The 20779-nt window shown below is 36.9% G+C and overlaps 1 protein-coding gene and 1 pseudogene across 2 annotated transcripts; one reads left to right on the top strand and one right to left on the bottom strand.

Moving 5' to 3' along the window:
* Positions 1-7714: 7714 nt before the first annotated feature.
* LOC120105016 (uncharacterized) lies at positions 7715-11548 on the top strand. 2 transcript variants are annotated; one of them, XM_089926410.1, is made up of 7 exons: positions 7715-8000; positions 9408-10120; positions 10190-10433; positions 10513-10715; positions 10818-10910; positions 11007-11108; positions 11200-11548. In XM_089926410.1, the coding sequence occupies exons 5-7, from the start codon at positions 10881-10883 to the stop codon at positions 11497-11499; spliced, it is 432 nt and encodes a 143-aa protein (XP_089782536.1). In that variant the 5' UTR covers positions 7715-8000; positions 9408-10120; positions 10190-10433; positions 10513-10715; positions 10818-10880; the 3' UTR covers positions 11500-11548. The 2 variants fall into 2 exon arrangements, with proteins under 2 accessions (XP_089782536.1, XP_088562853.1); XM_088706727.2 differs by lacking the exon at positions 7715-8000 and having other exon boundaries at positions 9318-10120.
* A 7265-nt stretch (positions 11549-18813) lies between these two features.
* LOC103713929 (dirigent protein 22 pseudogene) lies at positions 18814-19652 on the bottom strand (annotated as a pseudogene).
* Between the last annotated feature and the right edge of the window lie 1127 nt (positions 19653-20779).

Genomic DNA, 20779 nt, shown 5'->3' with positions numbered 1-20779 from the left:
AGGGGGGGGGGGGTTGAATTGGTTTCTCTTAATTTTTACTATCTTACTTATGTCAATTGATGAGTTAGTGGAATTTAACAAAGCACAATACAAACACACAAGAAGTATAGTGGTTCGGTGCTCTCCTAAGCACCTACGTCCACTCCCCAAGCGACCCCTTGGGAATTCACTATAATCCCGCGGATTACAGTTGGATTATTTTCCGGGCTCACAATCCAAAAACCTTTACACTTTGGTTTTCCGGGATCACCAAAAACCTATGTTGGTTTTACGGGCTCACCAACGAACCTATGTTGGTTTTTCGGGCTCACCAACGAACCTTTACAATTGGTTTTACGGGTTCACCAATAAACCTACACCGTTGGTTTTGCGGGCTTACCAACAAACCTTTACAAGGTGATTAATAAAAGAAGTAAGAAGATTTAAGCTCCTAGATGAGCAAATATAACAATTATAATCTACAAAGAAAAGTTTAGAGAATAGTTATCGCTTGATGAGAATTCTCTCTTCTTTGTCAAGGATGCTTCACTCTTCAAGGGTGGATGGAGCTCTTAATGACTCTTGGAATCTGCTCAACCACTTTCTTTTGACTCTTGAATGAAGCACTTGGATGAAGAAGATTAGGGCACTTGTCTTTCTTGTGTACTTTTTGATATTTTGCAAAAAAATGTTTTCTTTGATGAATAGTGCCACTTTAAATAGTTTCCTTCATCCATTGGACAAGCCCCAATGGTTAGAATTCAAAAACTAGCCGTTACTCACTGTTGGAAGGTCAAAAAGTACTTCTGCAGAACTAGCTGTTATGCTTCTGCCCTTGCTTGGGTCGACTCAACTTTTACTGGGGTCGACCCAACTTTCACTTGGGTTGAGTGGGTCGACCCTCTCAGAACCACAGAACCTTGTATTTCAGCCTTCCTTCACTTGGGTCGACTCAACATCTTTTTGAGTCGACTCAAGGTTCAGTTGGGTCGACTCAACTTCCACTTGGGTCGACCCTCTCAGGGTTTCCAGAGAACCTATTTTTGAATGTCATTGCCTTTGGGTCGACCCTCTCAGTGTTTGGGTCGACTCAAGTTTGGGTCGACTCAACTTCCTCTTGGGTCGACCCTTTCAGTGTTTCCAGAGAACTGTTTTCTTGAGGTTTGAGAGGCTTGAGGTTTGGGTCGACTCATCCTTTCCTTGGGTCGACCCAACTACTGTTCATCCGTGCCATTTTTGTAGAAGTGTGCCAGATGCTTTCTTGATGTGCCGGGGTCGACCCAATCAACCTTGGGGTCGACTCAATCCACACTTTGCTGCAACTCAAGGTTAGATTCATCCATATAAACAATGAAATGCATCTTTATCTTATTATACGAATTGTACTGAGAGTAACAGACTTATAAATGATGTATCGAATTAACTTGTAACATACTCTTGATTATTGTATTAATCATCAAAATACCACTATCATCTCAGTTTCACCTTTGCTCAAGAACTCGGGGTTAACATGAAGAAGGAGGAGTCTCACCTTTCCAACTTGTACCAATGAAGAACCTCAGATTCTCACTAAGAGTTTTCAAGGCGTTTCACCTAGAAAGAAAGGAACCTTTGGAGTCTCACCAAAGAAGGAAGAAAAAGTCTCTCGCCTCTAGATCACACAAGCAATTGAAAATTAAATAAATTCTACTTTATTCTTCAACGTCCACCTCTTAAATAGATGGGGCATTGGAACAAAATAGAGAATTAATCTCAAGACAAAACTCAGATTAAGACTTATGACTAAACTCAAATACTAAGGGCTAAAGGACTTCTAACCAAAGTAGGATTGGACCAAGTAAGACTCCTAATTAAAGTAGAAGTGGACCAAGTCCTCTTTTTACACTACATGACGTGGACCCCTTAATGCCACTTGGCAATCAATTACCTGGACTCAATTAAAAGACTCAATTCAACAAACTATAACTCAATTAAGGACTCGAGTGACCAAACTAACGGACCAAAAATCAAACTCAAACTTTATGTGCACGCCCTAAGGATTGGGCGCCTTGCTCTTAAGTGATGATTCAAACACAACAGAATGACTCGGGCTTCTGCTCTGCATCACTCGAGCACATAATAACATATATCATATCTCATTTTTATGATGTGATTTACTATCTTTAAATTGTTTACTATCAAAGATTATAATTTGGAGATTCCTAGCTTATGCATCCAGTGATTAAAAAAATGCACTATGTATGTTATGTAACTGCCCATTTTGTCTATTGGATACATAAGCTAGAGATATCCAACTTATGTATTTTCTTATGATATATAATTTGAAGATGATAGATCAAATATATATGAGATAAAAAATGCACTATGTATGTTATGTAACTACCCATTTTGTCTATTGGATACATAAGCTAGAGATCTCCAACTTATATATTTTCTTATGATATATAATTTGAAGATGATAGATCAAATCCAATGATTTGATATATATATATATATATATATGAGATAAAATCTAATAAATTTATATGATAAAAGCATAACTGCGTGAAAGCATCTAAAGATTGTCATATGACGCCAAATTAATCACAAGCAATCTGAACTAATATTGAAGTTGTCTATTCATATATGGTCACCGAAAGCCTATAAGGGCTCATTTGGTTCGCGGGAAGTATTTTCCCTCCTAGGAATATGTTTTCTAGGAAGAAGATTCCTAGAAAAAGAATGCCTCGGAATGTACTTTTGGTATGTTTGGTTTAACATGGAAAAATGACAGATTTTTAGAGTGCTTATGTTTGGTTGACCATCCATTTTCCTGGAAAAGTTATGTGTAATTTCTATTATACCCTTAATAAGAGTTATATCTTTAATGCCTCTTTAATGCTGAATGGTCTTTTTGGAAAAAAATAAAGATGGAGTAATTTCCGCCTCATGGAAAAATAATTTTTTCATATTTTTCATCAAAAAGACTTTTCCACAAATGTGGGAATCATATTCCCATAGGAATATAACTTTCTCATATCTCTCCTTTGAAAACTCCAACCAAACAAGAGGCATTTTATTACTTTTCCGTTGACCACACTTTTTTCCCCTTCTTTTCCTGCGAACCAAACGAGCCCTAAAGCTATGTCAAAATGTTGGAACCAAGGATACCCAAATGTAGCTTTCTCTCTTAAATGGGTGGCAAGTTATTTCTTCCATTATAACTTGAATTTGCTGGTTTGCCGTAAATGTTCAAAAGATTCTCTCTCTCTCTCTAGAAATTGACCAATATACTCATATGTTCATGCTTCTCTAGGTAGGTAAGCTATTTTTCTATACATAGCATTTATTCATAAAACGAGAGAAAAGTCATTTTTCCATCAATCGAAAAAATTACATTTTCATTTTCTTTCTAAAATATCCCTGGCCCTTAATATAATAACCATAATATAATGATATAATATCATCTATAATATATTATTATAATATGATAAATATCGCTAACCTAATATATTATATTATTATAATATAACAAATAAATAATCTATATTATTATATATTATATTGGGCTAAAACCAAGTCGAATACCTCTGCATCATATTTATTCTAAATGGATGCAGATACAAATCACATACTAGAAATATGAATATAAATAGGGATATCAGTTGAATAATTAAAATTTATGGACACAATTAAAAATACGTAGTAGATAGTAAATCAAATTAATAGCATGTTAATACCATCATATATCTTCTTAGAAGTTCAAGAGTGCTCTATAAATTAAATAGGATAAAAAATAAAATTGAATGTTCAGATACCAATCGAATAATTGTTTTTTCATTTTTATATTCATTTTTTATGGATGCTCAAATTTCTATCCATATTCGATAGTTTCGGATAAAAAAAAGATGTGAACAGATATTATCTGATTCACTTTCACCGCTAATATTATATTATATATAATATAATCTAATACATTATAATATATAATATAATATAATATAATACAATACTTTATTATCATATAATAATATGTTATTATTATAATATAACTATTACAAATAATATATTATATTATAATACACTATATTATTATTCTAAACTATTTTAATATAATATAATAATATTATATTATATTTATAATATTGATAATATAATATATATTATCGATGTTATATATAATATAATATTTATACAAAAATATGATATTATGAAAAATATGGATAGATCTTAGCAACTTATCCGGAAAAGTATTAATGCAAAAGAACATATATAATAGATTCTGAAGCCATTTTCCAATGCATAAAAGAATATAGGTAGATTATTTTTCGATCTAAATATTTTTTAGGAAACACTTACCTAGAACAATACGGATTTTTGGATAAGTTTTTCCTTCTAAGCATGAGCCCTCATTTGAACCATTGTCTTATTCTTGCGTTTTAATTTTTTTGTAGTATATATTTTTTTATAGTTCTTTCAAAAATTTGTGGGGAGAGAGAAAATTATAAAGGGCATGCGTCTCCTATGAAAAGGATTTACTTAATTGGAGAGGATTCAATTCGTTATAAAAGTGATTAGCCATGGAATTCGCATTTGCATCCAATAGCGCCTACGTGCCAAAATTGTTCACCACCAAGTACATGACAAGAGGTGCGAGTGCTTGGTAATAACGTTAATTTTGTACCAAGTTGCATGCATGATTACCTCCCATCTTTATCGAGTCATTTTCTACTTCAAAGCGGATTACTTGATGACAGACCTTCACAACCAAATGCCATCAATACCGAGGTCTTTCTAATTACTTATTTAGACTTACAGTGTCATTTTAAATGACTAATCTTCCCAAGAACATGCACATAAATGAAATGGAATGACTTCCTGCCCAATGATGGAACCTCCTAAATTGACGTACGTGGAATTGGAAGTAAGATTGATAGCGAACTCCAAGAACCACAGAACCAAAAGAACAAACACCAAACACCGAAATACCGGGGGAAGGATAATACTGAAGAGAAATAAATTTAGATAGAAAATAACATTTTGATTATAGTAGTAAAAATATAAGTATATATGCATATGTAGAAGAGAAATGAAGTGTTAGGTAAGAAGCTTTATCAAAATTATATTAGTGCATTTCCTGAGTAATTTGAGTAGCTAGCCAAGTCGATGCCAGACATTTTTCCTTGCAAAAACGTGGTATTTAGAGAAGAAAACATCATAAGAAACCTAAAATCAGAATTGAAAGACAAAAATAAAAGGGGTGTTATTAAGGAATTTTGGTTGTAATCTACCGATTCCCTTCATCGGTTCAATCATACCATGCCAACCTTTGGTCATTATGGGATAGATCTTTGGTTTTTCTAACAATGATTTTATTGGAATTTTTTATAAAGGTGGGCTTCCATTGATTATGGACTAATTTTAATTTGATTTATTATGTAATATGGGCGGAGTTATCATCTGAATGAATGTTTAAGGAGCCTATAATTAATTTATGATCATGTGGTTATTTTGGATTCTATTGTCTTAGTCATGTGATGTAGAGAGTATTAGTGTAGGCCTAATTTGGTGTATGATGGACCTATTAGCATTACTAATTGGCTAGATCTCCACTCCACGAATACATATATTTGCTTATAGAGAATTTCTAAGGCATCAAGGTCTCTACGTTCCTAGAAGGCATCTATCACATTGAGGAGACCAGCATCAAAGACGTGATGGAGAGGAAGATCTACCTCATTTTTTGTGCTTTCTTCTTCAGGATTTTGCTGTAATGATCATCAATGGCCGCTCAGGACTCTCAAGCTACACTTCGATCGATTTTGGTTTGATTTATGGTTGTTTATGTTCTAATCTTTTGCATGATGTCGATAAAATTCAACATTTGGTATTGGTGCTTGGATTTTGTAGGAGGTTAGAATCAAAATAATGGATCAAATCAAAAAGAAATCAGATTACAAAAATAGAAAAGGGGCATTAGGAAGAAATTAAAAATAATAATAACAACAACAACAAAAAAAAGAAAAGAAAAGAAAGAAGAAGAATGGACGGCGGCACTCACGTTCCCTACCGTGATGCCCTCCTCCTCCTCCTCTCATCGGGTGGCCAGAGAGGTCACCACCTGCTGCCTGGGATGGGTAGATTGTGAGCTCGGCTAGCGGCTGCGCCACCACATGAGGGTTTTTTCCCCCTTCCCTTCAGTTTTTAAGAAGGAAAAAAAGGAATCGTTGAATCTCGGTTAGCGGAAGGTTCTCCTCTCGATTATCGGAAAATCAGCGATCGGAGTGTCGGAAAGAAGGCGACAGACCACCAATTAAGGGATTTCAGCGGCCGCCGGTTTTGGCGAGGAGGGCCCACGGTTTTGGCCCCTCCTCCTCTACTCTATTGTGAGAAAGAAGAAAAAGATTTTGGATTTCGACCCAAAATCAGAATCTGGCTAGCCACTAAAAGGAATTTTTTTTAATTGAGCCCATGAAAAGTATATTATTTCACATAGGTCCATAGGAAATTTTATTTTAATCCCTATGTTGAAATTTTATTACAAAAGGTACCTGAATATTTATTTTATCCTTGTACTAAAATTTTATTACAAAGTAGTACTCTGATAATTATACTATGGTCCCTATAAGATATTTTTATTGCATAAAGGTCTTTCAACATGTTACTGTAAATTCTTTGTACTCTCACATTTGGTCTAAATATTGATTTGTTTGTGATCCCTGATTTGAATGATTGTAGGTTTCAGTGGATGGTGATCACGAAAGTGGCCTTTTCATTGAAATTTTCCTGATCCATCTGTTTGGTATTTCAAGAGATTGAGAGACATGTTAATATTTATAAAATGCATGCTATTGGTGTATCAAGGTTAATGAATGGATTTATGGGCATGGCTTGTTAATTTTTATTTTTTTTTTCTTCTAGAGGGTTGTGGGTTTCAATGGATAGTGACCACCAAAGTGGCCCATTCATTGAGGTTTGCAAGATCCTTCTATTTGATATTTGAAAGGAATTAAGAAGCATTGTGGAATTGTTGCACACAATCATCTTCCCAAAGAGAGTTTATTGCATGTTATAATTCTAAAGTAGAATATTTTTTAACTAGTAAGTGTGCATGGTCTAGGAATCTATTCTACCAAAGTAGATGGACCCCAAAAATGATGATACCTTACTAGTTGATTCCATTATATGCTGGAGAGGATACCTTATTTGGGTCACTTTTTTTCCAAAGTAAGTTTGTGGCATTGCACCAAGGGCTCTTATTAAAGTAGTGGTTATAAATATTTTCAAGTATGTTGGTTACCTATATTTGCCCATTAATTAACTGCATTGAGGTTGTTTTGCAGTTAGCACTTTTGCTATGAATAACACTACTGCTCCCATTGAAACTTTGATCAGAACACACAACAAACACTACAACAAATGTGGGTTTTGCCAACTCACTTTTTCCGACGCTAGGAAAAAGCGTCGGTAAAGTTTGGCTCAGTGCCAAGCTTTGCCGACGCTTTTACTTAGCGTCGGGAAATCTCAAGAAACAACGACGCTAATAAGCGTCGTTAAAACTTTTACAAACGACGACATTTATAAGCATCGTTAAAAAACATAAAACCCCCGACCGCTCGCTCGGCCCCCTCTCGAGTTCATTTTCTATCGGTGGATGCCCTACCTGCGCGCCGACTTCCCCGCTGCCGTCAACCTCACCCTCGGCTGATGTAAGCTTCCTCCTTCTCCTCCTCCTCCTCCTCTCCTCCTCCTCCTCCTCCTCTCCTCCTCCTCCTCAAACTACTCTCACCTCCATCCCTAGCCCCGATCGGCGATCGAAGATTCCGCTTCTCCGCCGCCGTCGACCTTGCCGTCGTTTGAGGTAAGCCTCCTACTCCTCCTCCTCCTCCTCCTCCTCCTTGTTTTCTTCTTGTCTTTAACTCTCTTCCGGCCCCGTCTCCTCATCCTCTGCCGGTCGATGCCCTAGTTGCGCGCCGACAGCTCACCTCCATCCTGAGCGAGCTCTAGCTACTCCGTCGCCGTCGACATCGCCGTCGTCTGAGGTAAGTGATCCTCATACTCTCCGTCTTGATCCTCATACACATTTTCCTGTTATTGGGGTTAGGCAAAACAATGAACAATTGAAGAGAGAGCGCTGAGCAGCAGATGAGAAAGCAAAGGGATTTTGGATGGTAGACTAGTAGTATTTCTAGACTAGATTTCTTGTATCTTCTTCTCTCTATTTCCCCTCCATTCCTTTCCTTTTCCATGCCTAGACTCCTCTTTTTTGAGCTTGCATTTGCAAAGAGTGGTGTTAGATTCACCTTTAGCAGAGTGTAACAGTTGACTGGCTCAAAAATCCTGATAGGCATCGTATTTGGTGCGTATCCCATGTGTCTGATAAGTGCTTTAGGGTTTAGGAAACAACAAAGACCTGGTTTCAGTTCTGAAGATTGTGGTGGAGATGAAATCATTGCCTGATCTTGTTATTGATAGAACTGCATATACTGCAATGGTTGATGCATTGCTGGCTTGTGGGTCGACCAAGGGTAATATGTGTAACTTCTGAAGTGTTACCGTTGGCCTCTTTAATAATGATATTTTTTTTCATTCTTTCTTTTACTATCAAATTTTAACTTAACCATTGCATACATAAATTCAGCTTGTTGAGCTTGAGGGTACAAGATATTATTAGTTAATTGTCTAAAATCTATTTTCTGTGATTATGAATGGAATCAGAAATTGTTAGAGTTTGTATAGAAGAGTAAGGCTGTCAGTTTGTTTACAATATACATTATTTGTTTATGTAGATAAATGAATCTATTTCTATAAAGTATGAATACAAGAATTGGAAAGAGGAACTTCAAAGATTACTTCAACTTTTACAGTTCCATGAACTTGACGACTACTCATGAGATGAATTCATCAACAAAAGGAAATGTGGACTTATAGCAGCCAACAAATAAATAAAGTGATCGTTCATCTTAGGAACGACTGACTTGAAACATTAGCATGCCACTGCAACTTGATCATTTACTCAATCAAATTTGTCAACAACAGCCACTTAAACACCAAAGCAGAACTCGATTGAAGCATGAAGGTTTAAACACTAGGAAGCCATAATATGTTTAACTGTACAAATATTCTCTCAAACATCTAAATCACTATTTAATTTTTTAATTCTTTTATTGTTGATTTAACGCTGGAATAGAAACTAAGTGCATAATTAGATACATAAGATTAAATCTAACATAATGCAATCCACATAACATAGAATATGTTGTATAATTCTCTTATTTCTTCATTAATTTGATAGTTTATAAACTTATAACTGTTTCTCATAGAAACTATGTAACTTTTAAAATTCTATAAATACTTACTTTAAAATTGAGAGCTCTTAGAAACCATTTAAGTGTTTTGGAACCATGTTCTGAAAGCAAAAGCCTGTAATGATATGCCTTCATTTTCAGTGCTTAAGAGTAATCCTGTAACCAGTTGATTTCCTAAAGCTTCTACAAGTTGAGGAGGAGCAAGATGAGGCTACTGATTTGGTTAGCATCCAACAGCATGTGCTTCTGAATGAGGGCATAGACAGGGTGACTTGGATATGGGATCTTCCTTGTGAAAGGTTTCTATGATTCTTTTTTTTTTTCCCACTGCGGAGGGATCTGTTCCTCCTATTTTTTATGCTACTTGGAGGAGTGCAATTCTGAAGAAGCTTAGAGATATTGGGAGGCTGTTGTTGATTAAAAAGCTATTAACAGTGGAGAATCAAACAAAGAGGAACTGGAACTTGCCTTTGAGATGTGTTCTGTGCTGAGCATTAGGAAATCGTGGGCTATTTGTTCATCAGTTGGAGAATGTTGGCAGGTTCTTAAGCATTTCTGGCATTTCTATACATTTGCTTAATGTATAGAAATTACTTCTATACATTGAATTATTAGCAATTTATTTAGATTTTATTTATTATTTAACTAATATTGCTTCTTTTTGTGCATACTAAGTAACAACATGCCGTGAGGAAAATGATTCAGAGATGTTGAGTTTCAGCACACATTCGTAGGATCTTCTTTCGATCAGTCCCCACGGTCTCAGCAGCCCAACGAGCCCCATCAGCACGAGTCTCAGTCTGAGCACGTGCCACCTGCTAATTGTCCAGACATGGATGACGTGCATATCCAGGGTAATTTGATTTATATTTTTTATATTAATTTTTCTTACAATCCATGGATATTTTATTTTATTTTTATAGATGGACTGGGGAGAGTGAGGAGGACACGAGGACCCACTCGAGCACAGGACGTGTGGAGTCTACGTGAGGATGAGAAGATCGTCGTTCAATGCAATGAACTGGGGCAGCCTATCAAGAGGAAGCAAGCATTTTATCGACTTTTCTAGGATCGGTTGCACGGAAGGGTCAGTTGTGTCTGCTCAACTATACGAAATGGAATGAAATGCTTCCTTCGTATAAGGTTGAGCTTTTTAAAGTTATTGAGGTAAAGAATTGAATTTGCTTACTATCATAATTTTATTTTTTGATTTATTATTGTTATAACATTTTTGACTTTGGTGCAGAAAAAGTTTGTCCTTCCTGCAAATAGCCATAATTGGGTGTTGAAGTCCGTCAACCGCAAATGGAAAGAATATAAGGCGAACTAAAGACGGACTGGAAGCACGTGGGCATGACTGAAGAGGAGGTGGCTCGTGTTTGCCCTCCTGATGTAATCCCTCATCAATGGAGGGAGCTTGTCCACTACTGATTTTCAGAGAAAGCTCAGGTTGTGTATATTTTTTCAATACCTTAGATTGTATTTACTAATAATATAGATTACAAATTTATATATTAAATATATTATATTATTTATTATTTTTTTGGAAAGACATATTTCAACATTGGTAGAGCTGCACGAGCCTCTCAGACTATTCCTCATACTTCAGGCTCGATGAGTTATACTAGGCGTAGAGCTGAATTCGTAAGTTTTTTTGAAACTCTTTACAACTATTTTAAATTGTTCTATCATATAGCATGTATCATGATAACTAGCTTGTCAATACACTTTTTGTTGTAGATGGATGATAATGGGAGGGAGCCTGGTAAGGTGGAGTTTTATAAGATGACTCACACCCACCGAGATGGCAGTTTTGTTCGGAAGGAGGCAAGAGATATAGTTGTATGTATTAATCTTTGAATCTTTCAACGATATTTTTATTAGTTCTATTATTGCCATACATTAATATGACTTTTTCTTTTGGACATTATAGGACAGGGCAACAACTCTTATTTCAGAGTGTGTCGGAGAGTCATCATCATCCGACGCGACCAGTCATGTCGAAGCTCAGGTGCTCGCCGAATTATTGGGCCCAGAGCGTTATGGACGAGTGAGGGGTTATGGCGTTGGAGTTACCCCCACTCAGTTGTCTGCAGTGGGAATGTATACAAGAAATGCTGGAGAAGATAGTAACAATACAGAAGTTAGTAGACTTCGGACAACAATTGAAGATATGAAGGATCGCCATCAGGCAGAGTTGGCGGAGTTGAAGCAGAACCAACAAACTTTGTAGTCTCAGCTTGAGCATATTTCATCTATGTTGCAGCGATTTCTCCCTCCTCAGGTAAATAACTATATATATTTGATGACTTTACATAATTATCACTTATTTTCATTAGTTAATGATTTTCATATTTCTAACTTCTAAAGTTTTTTTTTTTTGTAGATTTCTGGTACTTCAACAGCTCGTAGAGATGATGATGGTGCTGAATCCGGTCCCTGATATTTTTGAGACAGTTATCTAAGAAGTTTTATATGTATTTTTCTTATATTTTTCAAAATACATTGTAATTCTAAACTTATTATGTAAATTTCATCATATATGACAATATGTGTTTTTTGAACGATCTGAATGTTTGTTTTGATGTAAATGTAATGCAGGTTCATATTGCTATAATATGTTTCTTAATGTGTATTTGTTTTTCTAATTTTTTTCATTAAAAAAACCACTCCCGATGCTTTAAAGCATCGTTAAAAACCTTTTTTGGCATAGGCTGGCACGCTTTTGCCGACGCGAAAAAGCGTCGGTAATTACCGACGCAAATAAGCGTCGGTAAAAACATGCGATAAGCGTCGGACAAAATACAGCAACTAACCGCCACGCGACTGTTGTAGTTTATGCCGATGCTTTTTTGCGTCGGAAAAAACCATTCACCGACGCTTCACTAAGCATCGACAAAGCTTGACTTTTGCCGATGCTTTTACTTAGCGTCGGCAAAAACTTTCCCCACTCAGGTATCTCCGACGCTTTGGCGACGCTTGTTGTTGCGTCGGCGATACTTTAGCCGACGCTAAAAAGCATCGCTAAAGGTCCAAAAAAGCGCCGGAATAGGTCTTTTTTCCTGTAGTGAAAATATGAAAAAGGTGACATTGAGCTAGCGTTGTTTTGATAGATTTGGATATTGCACTCATGGATGATCCTCTATCTAAGATTACTAGTGGGACTACTTTAGAACAAAAGGCTGCTTATAAAAAGTGGGAGAGAGCAAATCATTTTAGCTTGATGATCATGGAGAGGTCCATATCAGACTCCATTCTAAATACTATGCTTGACAATAGTAATGCTAAACAATTCTTTGATACCATAAGTAAGAGATATATAGAATTTGACAAGGCTAAGGTTGAAGAGCTAATGGATAAATTAATTAATATGAGGTATGATGGTATTGGTGGTGTTAGGGATTACATCATGAAACTAGAGAGTATTGCATCCAAGCTAAGTAGTCTTGAGATCCTTATCCCTAATGTTTTTCTTGTGTATCAAGCTTTTAATTTTCTCCCTACATAATTTAGTCAGCTTAAAACCACATATGATGCCTAAGGGGATAAATGGAATGTGAATGAATTCATTTCTAATTGTGTTCAAAAGAAAAAAAAATATCATAGGAAAAAAGGTGAGAGTGCTAGTATGGTGTATCAGTAACACCCTAAGGGTCCCACACACACACACATACATACATACATATATATATATATATATATATATATATATATATATATATATATATATATATATATAAGCAATTGTTTCAAAAAGGGATGGTCAGACTCGGAATTCTAGAGTCCCACAAGCTATTATAAAGAAAGCTCTCAAGTGCTTATTTTGTAAACGGAAGGGTCATAAATAATTTGAATATTTCAAGTGTAAAAGTTATCTAGAGAAGAAAAAACCATGCATGTAGATGGTATTGTCTCTAAAAAGAGACTGGCTAAGGATAAATCCTCTATGTTGTGGCATAATTGATTGGGTCATATTTCCAAAGAGATGATTCAAACGTTAATTGATGATTAAATTCTGCCTTCACTTGACTTTGGTGATTTTAATACTTGGGTTGATTGTTTTAGGGACAAATTTACTAAATTTAAAAGAAAGGAGTCCACACATAGTAATAAACTTTTAGAACTCATTCATACAGATATCAATGGACTCCTAGATCCTGCTATTCATAATATTCAGCATTTCATTACTTTTATTGATGACTTTTCTTAGATTGGGTATATCCACCTTCTTAAGGAACAATCTGAAACACTTGATAAGTTTAAAATCTTTAAAACCGAGGTTGAAAAGCAGCATAGGAAGATAATTAATGTGGTGAGATTTGATCATGGTGGTGAATATTATGGTCGGCATAGTGAATTTGGCTAACAAATGGGACATTTGCGAAGTACTTGCAAGAGTGTGGAATAGTTGCTTGATACACCATGGTTGGAATCCTAAGAAAAATGGTGTAGCTGAGAGACGTAATAGCACTCTTAAGGATATATTAAGAAGCATTATGAGTGGGTGCATTTTACTAGAATATCTTTGTGGTGAGGTCTTAAAGACCGCCATCTATATCTTGAATAGGATTTCTAGCAAGGTAGTTCCCAAGACACCTTTTGAGTTGTGGGTTGGAAGGAAGCTCAACATTAATCACTTTCATATTGGGGCTGCCTTGTAGCGGTCAAAATTTATAATCCATTAGAGAATAAGTCTAGATCCAGAACCACTTGTCATTATTTCATTAGCTATCTAGGTAAGTCTAAAGGATACAAATTTTACTGCTTTAACAGAGATGAAGATTGTTAAGTCTATCCATACTTGATTTCTAGAGTCTAATATGGATGATTGTAGATGCTCTCATACTAGAAATGTGACATTAGAGGAAAGATAAGTTATTATTCCTATTCCTATTTTCCATAAAAAAGTCACATTTCATCCTATTGAAGGGATAGTAGGAGAACAACAGCAGATAACTAAATTGATTATAGCACCTCCATAGCTAGTTAATGAAATATCAGTAAGGAGATCACTTAGAGAAGGGAGACCTGCTATTCCTAATGATTGTGTAGTCTATTTAGGTGAGATTGACCATGATATTGGTCATGTAGTTGATCCAGTCTCATATGATCAGGCTATTTCATATTTTCAGTTAGATAAGTGGCTTGAAGCTATGTGTGATGAGATGTAGTCCTTGGCTAAAAATAAAGTAGGATATATGGTGGAATTACCCAAATGGTTTAAGCCTATAAGGTGTAAATAGGTTTTTTTTTATAACCAAGAAAGATTCTAATGGTAATATTAAACTCTTCAATGTAAACTAGTTGCAAAAGGGTTCACACATGAAATGGGCATAGATTGCAATTAGACTTTTTCTCCGATCTCTTATAAGGATACTTTCAAAGTAATTATGGCACCGGTAGCTCATTTTGACCTATAGCTTAAAGTTGACATAAAAGGGTTTTATTTGAGACCGTAAAGTAGACTGATGATGAACTTTATATGTTTGATCACATAAGGATACAAAGTTCACACTACATCTACACCCCTTAGATTCATGTCGATGAGATTACTAATATTTGTAACCATAGATGGGTCTAGTATCAATAAATGATATAAAGACTGCTATGATTCGATGATAGTGGTTTTGTTGCACCGAATTTTTGACTTAAGATATTGTTCATTTAGGACATTTATATATGTGGCCACATGAGGTGAACTTAGCCTAGGAATCTTTTTTGAACTATATATATGTATATAATAAATATATTTTCTTTAAAATTTAAGTCTTAATCAATGTTGCCTAAGTGGAAGAATGTTGGAATTTCCAGTAAAGGTGGGCTTTCATTGATTGTGGATTGATTTTAATTTAATTTAGTACGTGATATGGATAAGCCGTCGTCTGAATGAACATGTAAGGAGCCTATAATTAATTTGTGATCATGTGGTTATTTTGGATTCTATTTTTTCAGTCATGTGGTATAGTGAGTATTGTTATAAGCCTGATTTGGTTAATAGGCTCTGTAATGGGTGGACCCATTAGCATTACTAAATGGGCTAGGACTCAACTCCATTCCTATATATATCTGCCTGTAGAGAATTCCAAGGGCAACAAGGTCTCTACGTTCCTAGGGGACACCTATCCCATTGAGGAGACAGGCATCAAGAAGGAGATGGAGAGGAAGATCTACCCCATTTTTTGTACTTTCTTCTTCTGCAGGATTTTGCTGCAGCGATCATCAATAGCTGCTCAGGACTCTCAAAGTAGACTTTGATCTCTTCTGGTTTGATTTATAGTTGTTTGCATTCTAATCTTCTACATGGTGTCTATAAAATCCAACAGATTCTGCATAGTACCAAATTAAAAAGGAAGCAAACTCCAAGCTTTCCTTTTGTTTTTCATATTTTTCACTCTCAAGCAAAGTAGATCAAATGGAAAAAACAAACCTAGATCAACTAAAGAAGATAAGGAATCAAGACAAATAAACTGCTGCTCAGGATTATTAAGGAAAGACAACAACAATGATAACCAAAAAAAAAGATTGCTCAAGGTATCAAAGTTGAAAACATAAATATATTCAGAATGATGACATGAATGGCAAAATTCAACTGTGAAGCTTTCACTATTTTTGCAACATTTGTGTGCTCTCAGTCATTCTGGTGCATTCTCAGTATTGATAGCTGCTGTAACTTTCAGATTGGAATGCTTGTCTCTGAAAAAAGACTTCATTCTAAAATTCAAAGGGCAAGTGTTCCATCCAAAGGACAACGCTTGGAAAAATCTTGCAATTGCAGTTTGGGGTGGGAAAATGACAGTGCTTTTATTGTCTAGCTGCTCCATTCTGATGAAAAATCTAGGACCATTGGAGTCACTTAAGATATATATTAAGCGATTTTTTCTTGGTGATGTAACATAAGACCTGAGCTAAGAAATATTAATTGCACCATGCAGTTAGCTAGCTTTAGAGCTCTCAAGTTCACCAATAAGTGTTCTCGCTCTAGTTAGCCTTGGCTTGATTTCACATATTATTTCTACTTTGGAGCGAAGTTCTTAAATTATAATTGGATGTGTAGTAACAATGCTAGAAATATGATTTTGAAAGTACTTAATCAATGGTAACATGGATAAATGAGGTTTGAAGTTTACGGTGGGGAGGGCTTTGGGTGCTGGTTTCCATGCAGCCATGAATGCCTGAATTCAATAGAGGAGAAAGCAAAGGGAAGAAGACACAATTAGAACAACCTTATTCACGCACCATGGGCTCATAGCTCCACCAGAAGCCTTTCTGAGTGGTAATCTTCGCTAATTGATTCAAAGCCAGCATACCCATCAGCAAATAGGAAACAATCAGAACAGCAAAAACAAGTCCTGCTTTTAAACATTGCTACCTTGCTTTTGATGTTCCAAGTTTTTTGTAATTATTCTCAGTTTATGATTAAGGGTGGTATATTATCTCTTAAAAAAAGTTCTGAAGAATTATGGATTACTAAAATAGCTGTTATGACTTACAAAAAATAAAATAAAAATAAATGAAAACAAATAGAATTATGGATTACTAAAATAGAATTTGGAAGATGGATTTCTATCCGATGACAAATTTTGAAGTCCATTGAGAAGATGGCTGAGATCGTTTATTTATCAATTTTATAAAATACCATTATCCTCTAGCTTTGGGCCATGGAAGGAGGGTTTAACTTTGATTATGATAGGCCTCCTGGCAATACAGAACAAATTACTTTCCAAAAGAAATGAAGGGAAAAAACTCAAAGTTTAGATGATCTTTTATTTTATTAAGAAAAAGAATGAGAGAAGAGTTGAAGGGAAAGGAAGGGGGGAAACATTGATCATGATTGAATCGTAACTCAGAAACAGCCATCTGATGAAAAAACAAATAACATAAGGTCTACCAAGCAGATATCACGTGAAAATACTATAGAAAAAGCATATGAGACATAGTCATGCAACCAATATTGTAATAACCAGAGTTTTTGTTTTTGGGCTCGTGGGCCAGCCTAGAGTGGCAGGCCCAACTCGACCCGTGACCAGCCCAGTCTCGCGGGCTTATGGGCCGGCTTGAAGGGGCCAGGCCCAGTCCAACCATGCACAAGGGAATGATCCAGGTGGAGAAGAAGACTCCCATCCCTCTCCTGATTCCGACAGAGTCAGAGATTCCCATAGGGCAATCTGAGTTCGATTAATTCAACCTCTAAGATCACGCCTATTTAACTCTCCTCCTTTGATTTTTACCACCTGAATCGTCGGGAATCACCGTCGATTCCAAGTTGCTTCTCCAAGTCTCCTCCTTGATTCCTCGCCAGAAAACTCGTCGGATCTTCGCCGGGCTGATATTAGACCCAAACCACTTCTCTCTTCTTCTTCCGGTCATCTAGCTGTGTTTTCATTTGATTTAAGCTGGCAAGTTATAGGGATTCATCTGAAATAAGGGTACCCTATTTTGGCGACTCTATGCCCGTGTTCATCACCATCGGCCGTCGGAATAGGCCAGGGTTCTTGCCAGGGCTTTGGTCAAGCTCTACTACCACAGTCGAGCCTTGATTGTCGGCCGGCAAGCCGCCGGATTGATGTTGATCAGGACTTCCATGTTTGGTGTTATTTTCCTCTTCCGTTTCAGCCGGCCATCGCCAAGCGTGGCGTGCCTCCGGCACCGCTAGGGGCTGTCGACCATGGGGCGTCGCCGACCATGGGCCGCCCACCGCGAACATCCCCCTCCTTTCGGAAAGAAAAAAGAAAGAGAGGGAGAGCCTTCCAGTTCTCTCCTCTTTCCTTGTCTTTCTCTCTCCTTTCTCTAATTCTCTCTCTAGTTTCTCTCTCTTCCCTTGTTCTTCTTTTTCTCTCTTGGTATCTCTCTCTCTAGTTGACTCGGGTAGGTGGTAGAAGGGACTCAGGAGATCTGGTGATGGACCTCTGGTGGACGCCGGTAGGCAGTTTAGGTTACTAGTCCATTATTTCATTTTTTTTTTGATAATTGAGTTTGATTCCGTAAGAGGAGAGTGATCTATGCAAGAGGTTCTAATCGGAATACTCTGCACCCCAGTAGGAGGATCCCAAATATTCTCATTGTGGACTTATGTTGGCCCTAGTAGAGGGTTCTAGACCAGCAATCCGTCAAGATAACCTTACCTTGACCATCACCAAGTACTATTGGACTCTATTATCATTACACTACAAAAAAAAGTGATCTTTTCCGGTGCTTTTTACATTCTTTACCGATACTTATAAGCATCGGTAAAGATCCGTCCGACACTACGCAAAGCGTCGGCGATATCTGAGTCCAATATAATATAATCACCACTGGCTCTAAATGTGCAGTGTAGGGCAGACAAAGTTGCTGCTTGATCTATTTTAGACATGTCAACACCAGATTTGAATTCCAATATTAATTGTTACAATAATCTATACCATACTTCCACAAATGAGACCCACTATAAGATTTGATGCCACCTGATGATGTGATCACTATAATGTTCTAGATTAATTAAGCATGACATGATCTATATATGCATGTTAAATAAGTGATTTCCATCCCCACCACTGAATAATTTACATCAGCACCAAAGGTTACTTTTGAGATTTATTGAGCAAACAATTATTTACAACCACAGTTCTGTCTTTGTTATTTAAAAAGTACTAAAAATACAATACTTACTGGTGGGAAAGTAGAAGCACACAGGACTTGCAGAAACGAAAGTAGAAGCACCACAGCAGTGAAGACGATCGACTTTTCTTTTTACAAGAAGACTACTGAAACAACCTTAATAATGGAGGACGAAGCAATTGTACTCAACCACTGCGTTCGTGGTCTTCATGTCAGAACTGTAGGTCTTGGCCTGGACGTAGCCCCGGGCCAGCCGGAACAGCCCGCTGCCGCCGATTACCGGCATCTCCCTCACCGGCGTGGACACCATATTTCGGCCGAGCACCGTGATCGTGCTTCCGTTGTACTTGCCATCCATGAAAGCAAAGTTCATGGCCATCAGAAGGCCTACACCCTCCTGCGAGGCCAACGCGTAGAGTCCCTGCGCCCGGCCGACAAGCTTGGATGCCATCGCCGGGCCTTCCGTCAGCGCGTTGTCGATCACGTTCACCTGGCCAAAGAAGCTGCTTGATGTGTTTGTTGACGCTGCCTGGGCCACCTGCACGGAGTTCGGGCAGCGACCGCTTACTATGTGGTGCAAGAAGACGCGCAGGTGGGTGAGCTTCTCGTGGTGGGGCTTCGGGGCTGGCTTCTGGCTTTGGACCAAGCTATAGGGTTGTTTGGCCAAAGTGGTGGTGGTGGTGGTGGTGGTGGTGGTGGTGGTGAGGAGTAGCAGGAGGAGGAGGAGTTTGATCATTTTGGGTGGCTACCTATCTTCCCTGAAGTGAAGGGCAATGGCAGAATGCTTTTTGGGTGTAGGAGCTAGTGACTTTGGGCTTTTGTATGCGTGGTGGGAAGTTGCATGGCGGAGGAGGGTCCATATCATAATCCTTCGATAACGACACCTAAGCTGAAATCGGATGGACTGCCTATATCTATATCTATTTTATTTGATAAATATAATTATGGGTACAGATACTAAACAAATATAAAAATTTATATTTATATTTATTTTAAATATATATATATATATATATATATATATATATATATATATATATATATATATATATATATATATATATATATATAAATCGGATACCAAAAGTATAAATATAAGTACAGATATAATTAAATAATTAAACTTTATGACCACGGAATTAAATATATTATTAAGTAGGTGATAAATTAAATTAGTAGCATATTAGTGTGGCCATTTATTTTTCTTAAAAGTTCACGAGTACTATATAAAATTAAATAGGATTACAAATAAAATTAAATATTTAGATACGGATCAGATAGTTGTCTATTCATATCCATATTTTTTTGACGGATATAGATAGGGATGCAGATATTATGCTCAAATTTTTATTCATATTTGAATAGTTTTGAATATGAAAATAAATCCAGATAGATATTATCCGATCCACTTTTACCCCTAATGGGACTAGACTTTGGTAATATTTTTTTCTTCTATGATCATGGTGGTTAGATTGCAGAATCTTCAAACTATGTTATAAAAAATAGATTTGATGCTTGAGGTTTCTTAATAGAAAAGTCAATGGTTCCAATGATTTATTTATTGATATGTAGTCTTTTTTTTTCGTGCTGAAAGCGGATGCTTCATATAGTGCGTGTACGAATACACCTAATAAGGTCAAAATACAACAACTCGTGGAGTGCTAATGGCAGCTCCCCCTTCTCCGACCGAAGGATGTACCCCAAGTGGTAGGCCGCATAGGCAGCCACCCAATCGGCTGCCCCATTGGCCTCCCTAAATACATGCTTGGCCTGGATGGCCCCCCTATCTCTCATCATCCTCACTATGTCGGGGATCAAGGAGTGGTCTGTACTCTCACCTCTCGACCTCTACTGGATCCACCCGATGACAGTGGCCGAGTCGCCCTCCAGAATAATCGAGCTGGCCTGCAGCACCA

Source organism: Phoenix dactylifera, chromosome 11 (assembly GCF_051530095.1).
Source record: "Phoenix dactylifera cultivar Ajwa chromosome 11, Ajwa_hap1_PhDact_Kaust_v1.1, whole genome shotgun sequence".
Taxonomy (NCBI): Eukaryota; Viridiplantae; Streptophyta; class Magnoliopsida; order Arecales; family Arecaceae; genus Phoenix; species Phoenix dactylifera.
Note: the sequence above shows the minus strand (reverse complement) of the source record. Positions and strands in the feature narration are given on the sequence as shown.

Excerpts from the sequence above, each read along its gene's own strand:
- LOC120105016 (XM_089926410.1), top strand. The coding sequence starts at position 10,881 with ATGAGTTATACTAGGCGTAGAGCTGAATTC. Across the intron at positions 10,911-11,006 it reads CTAGGCGTAGAGCTGAATTC|ATGGATGATAATGGGAGGGA; the intron begins GTAAGTTTTTTT and ends TTTTTGTTGTAG. Across the intron at positions 11,109-11,199 it reads AGGAGGCAAGAGATATAGTT|GACAGGGCAACAACTCTTAT; the intron begins GTATGTATTAAT and ends TGGACATTATAG.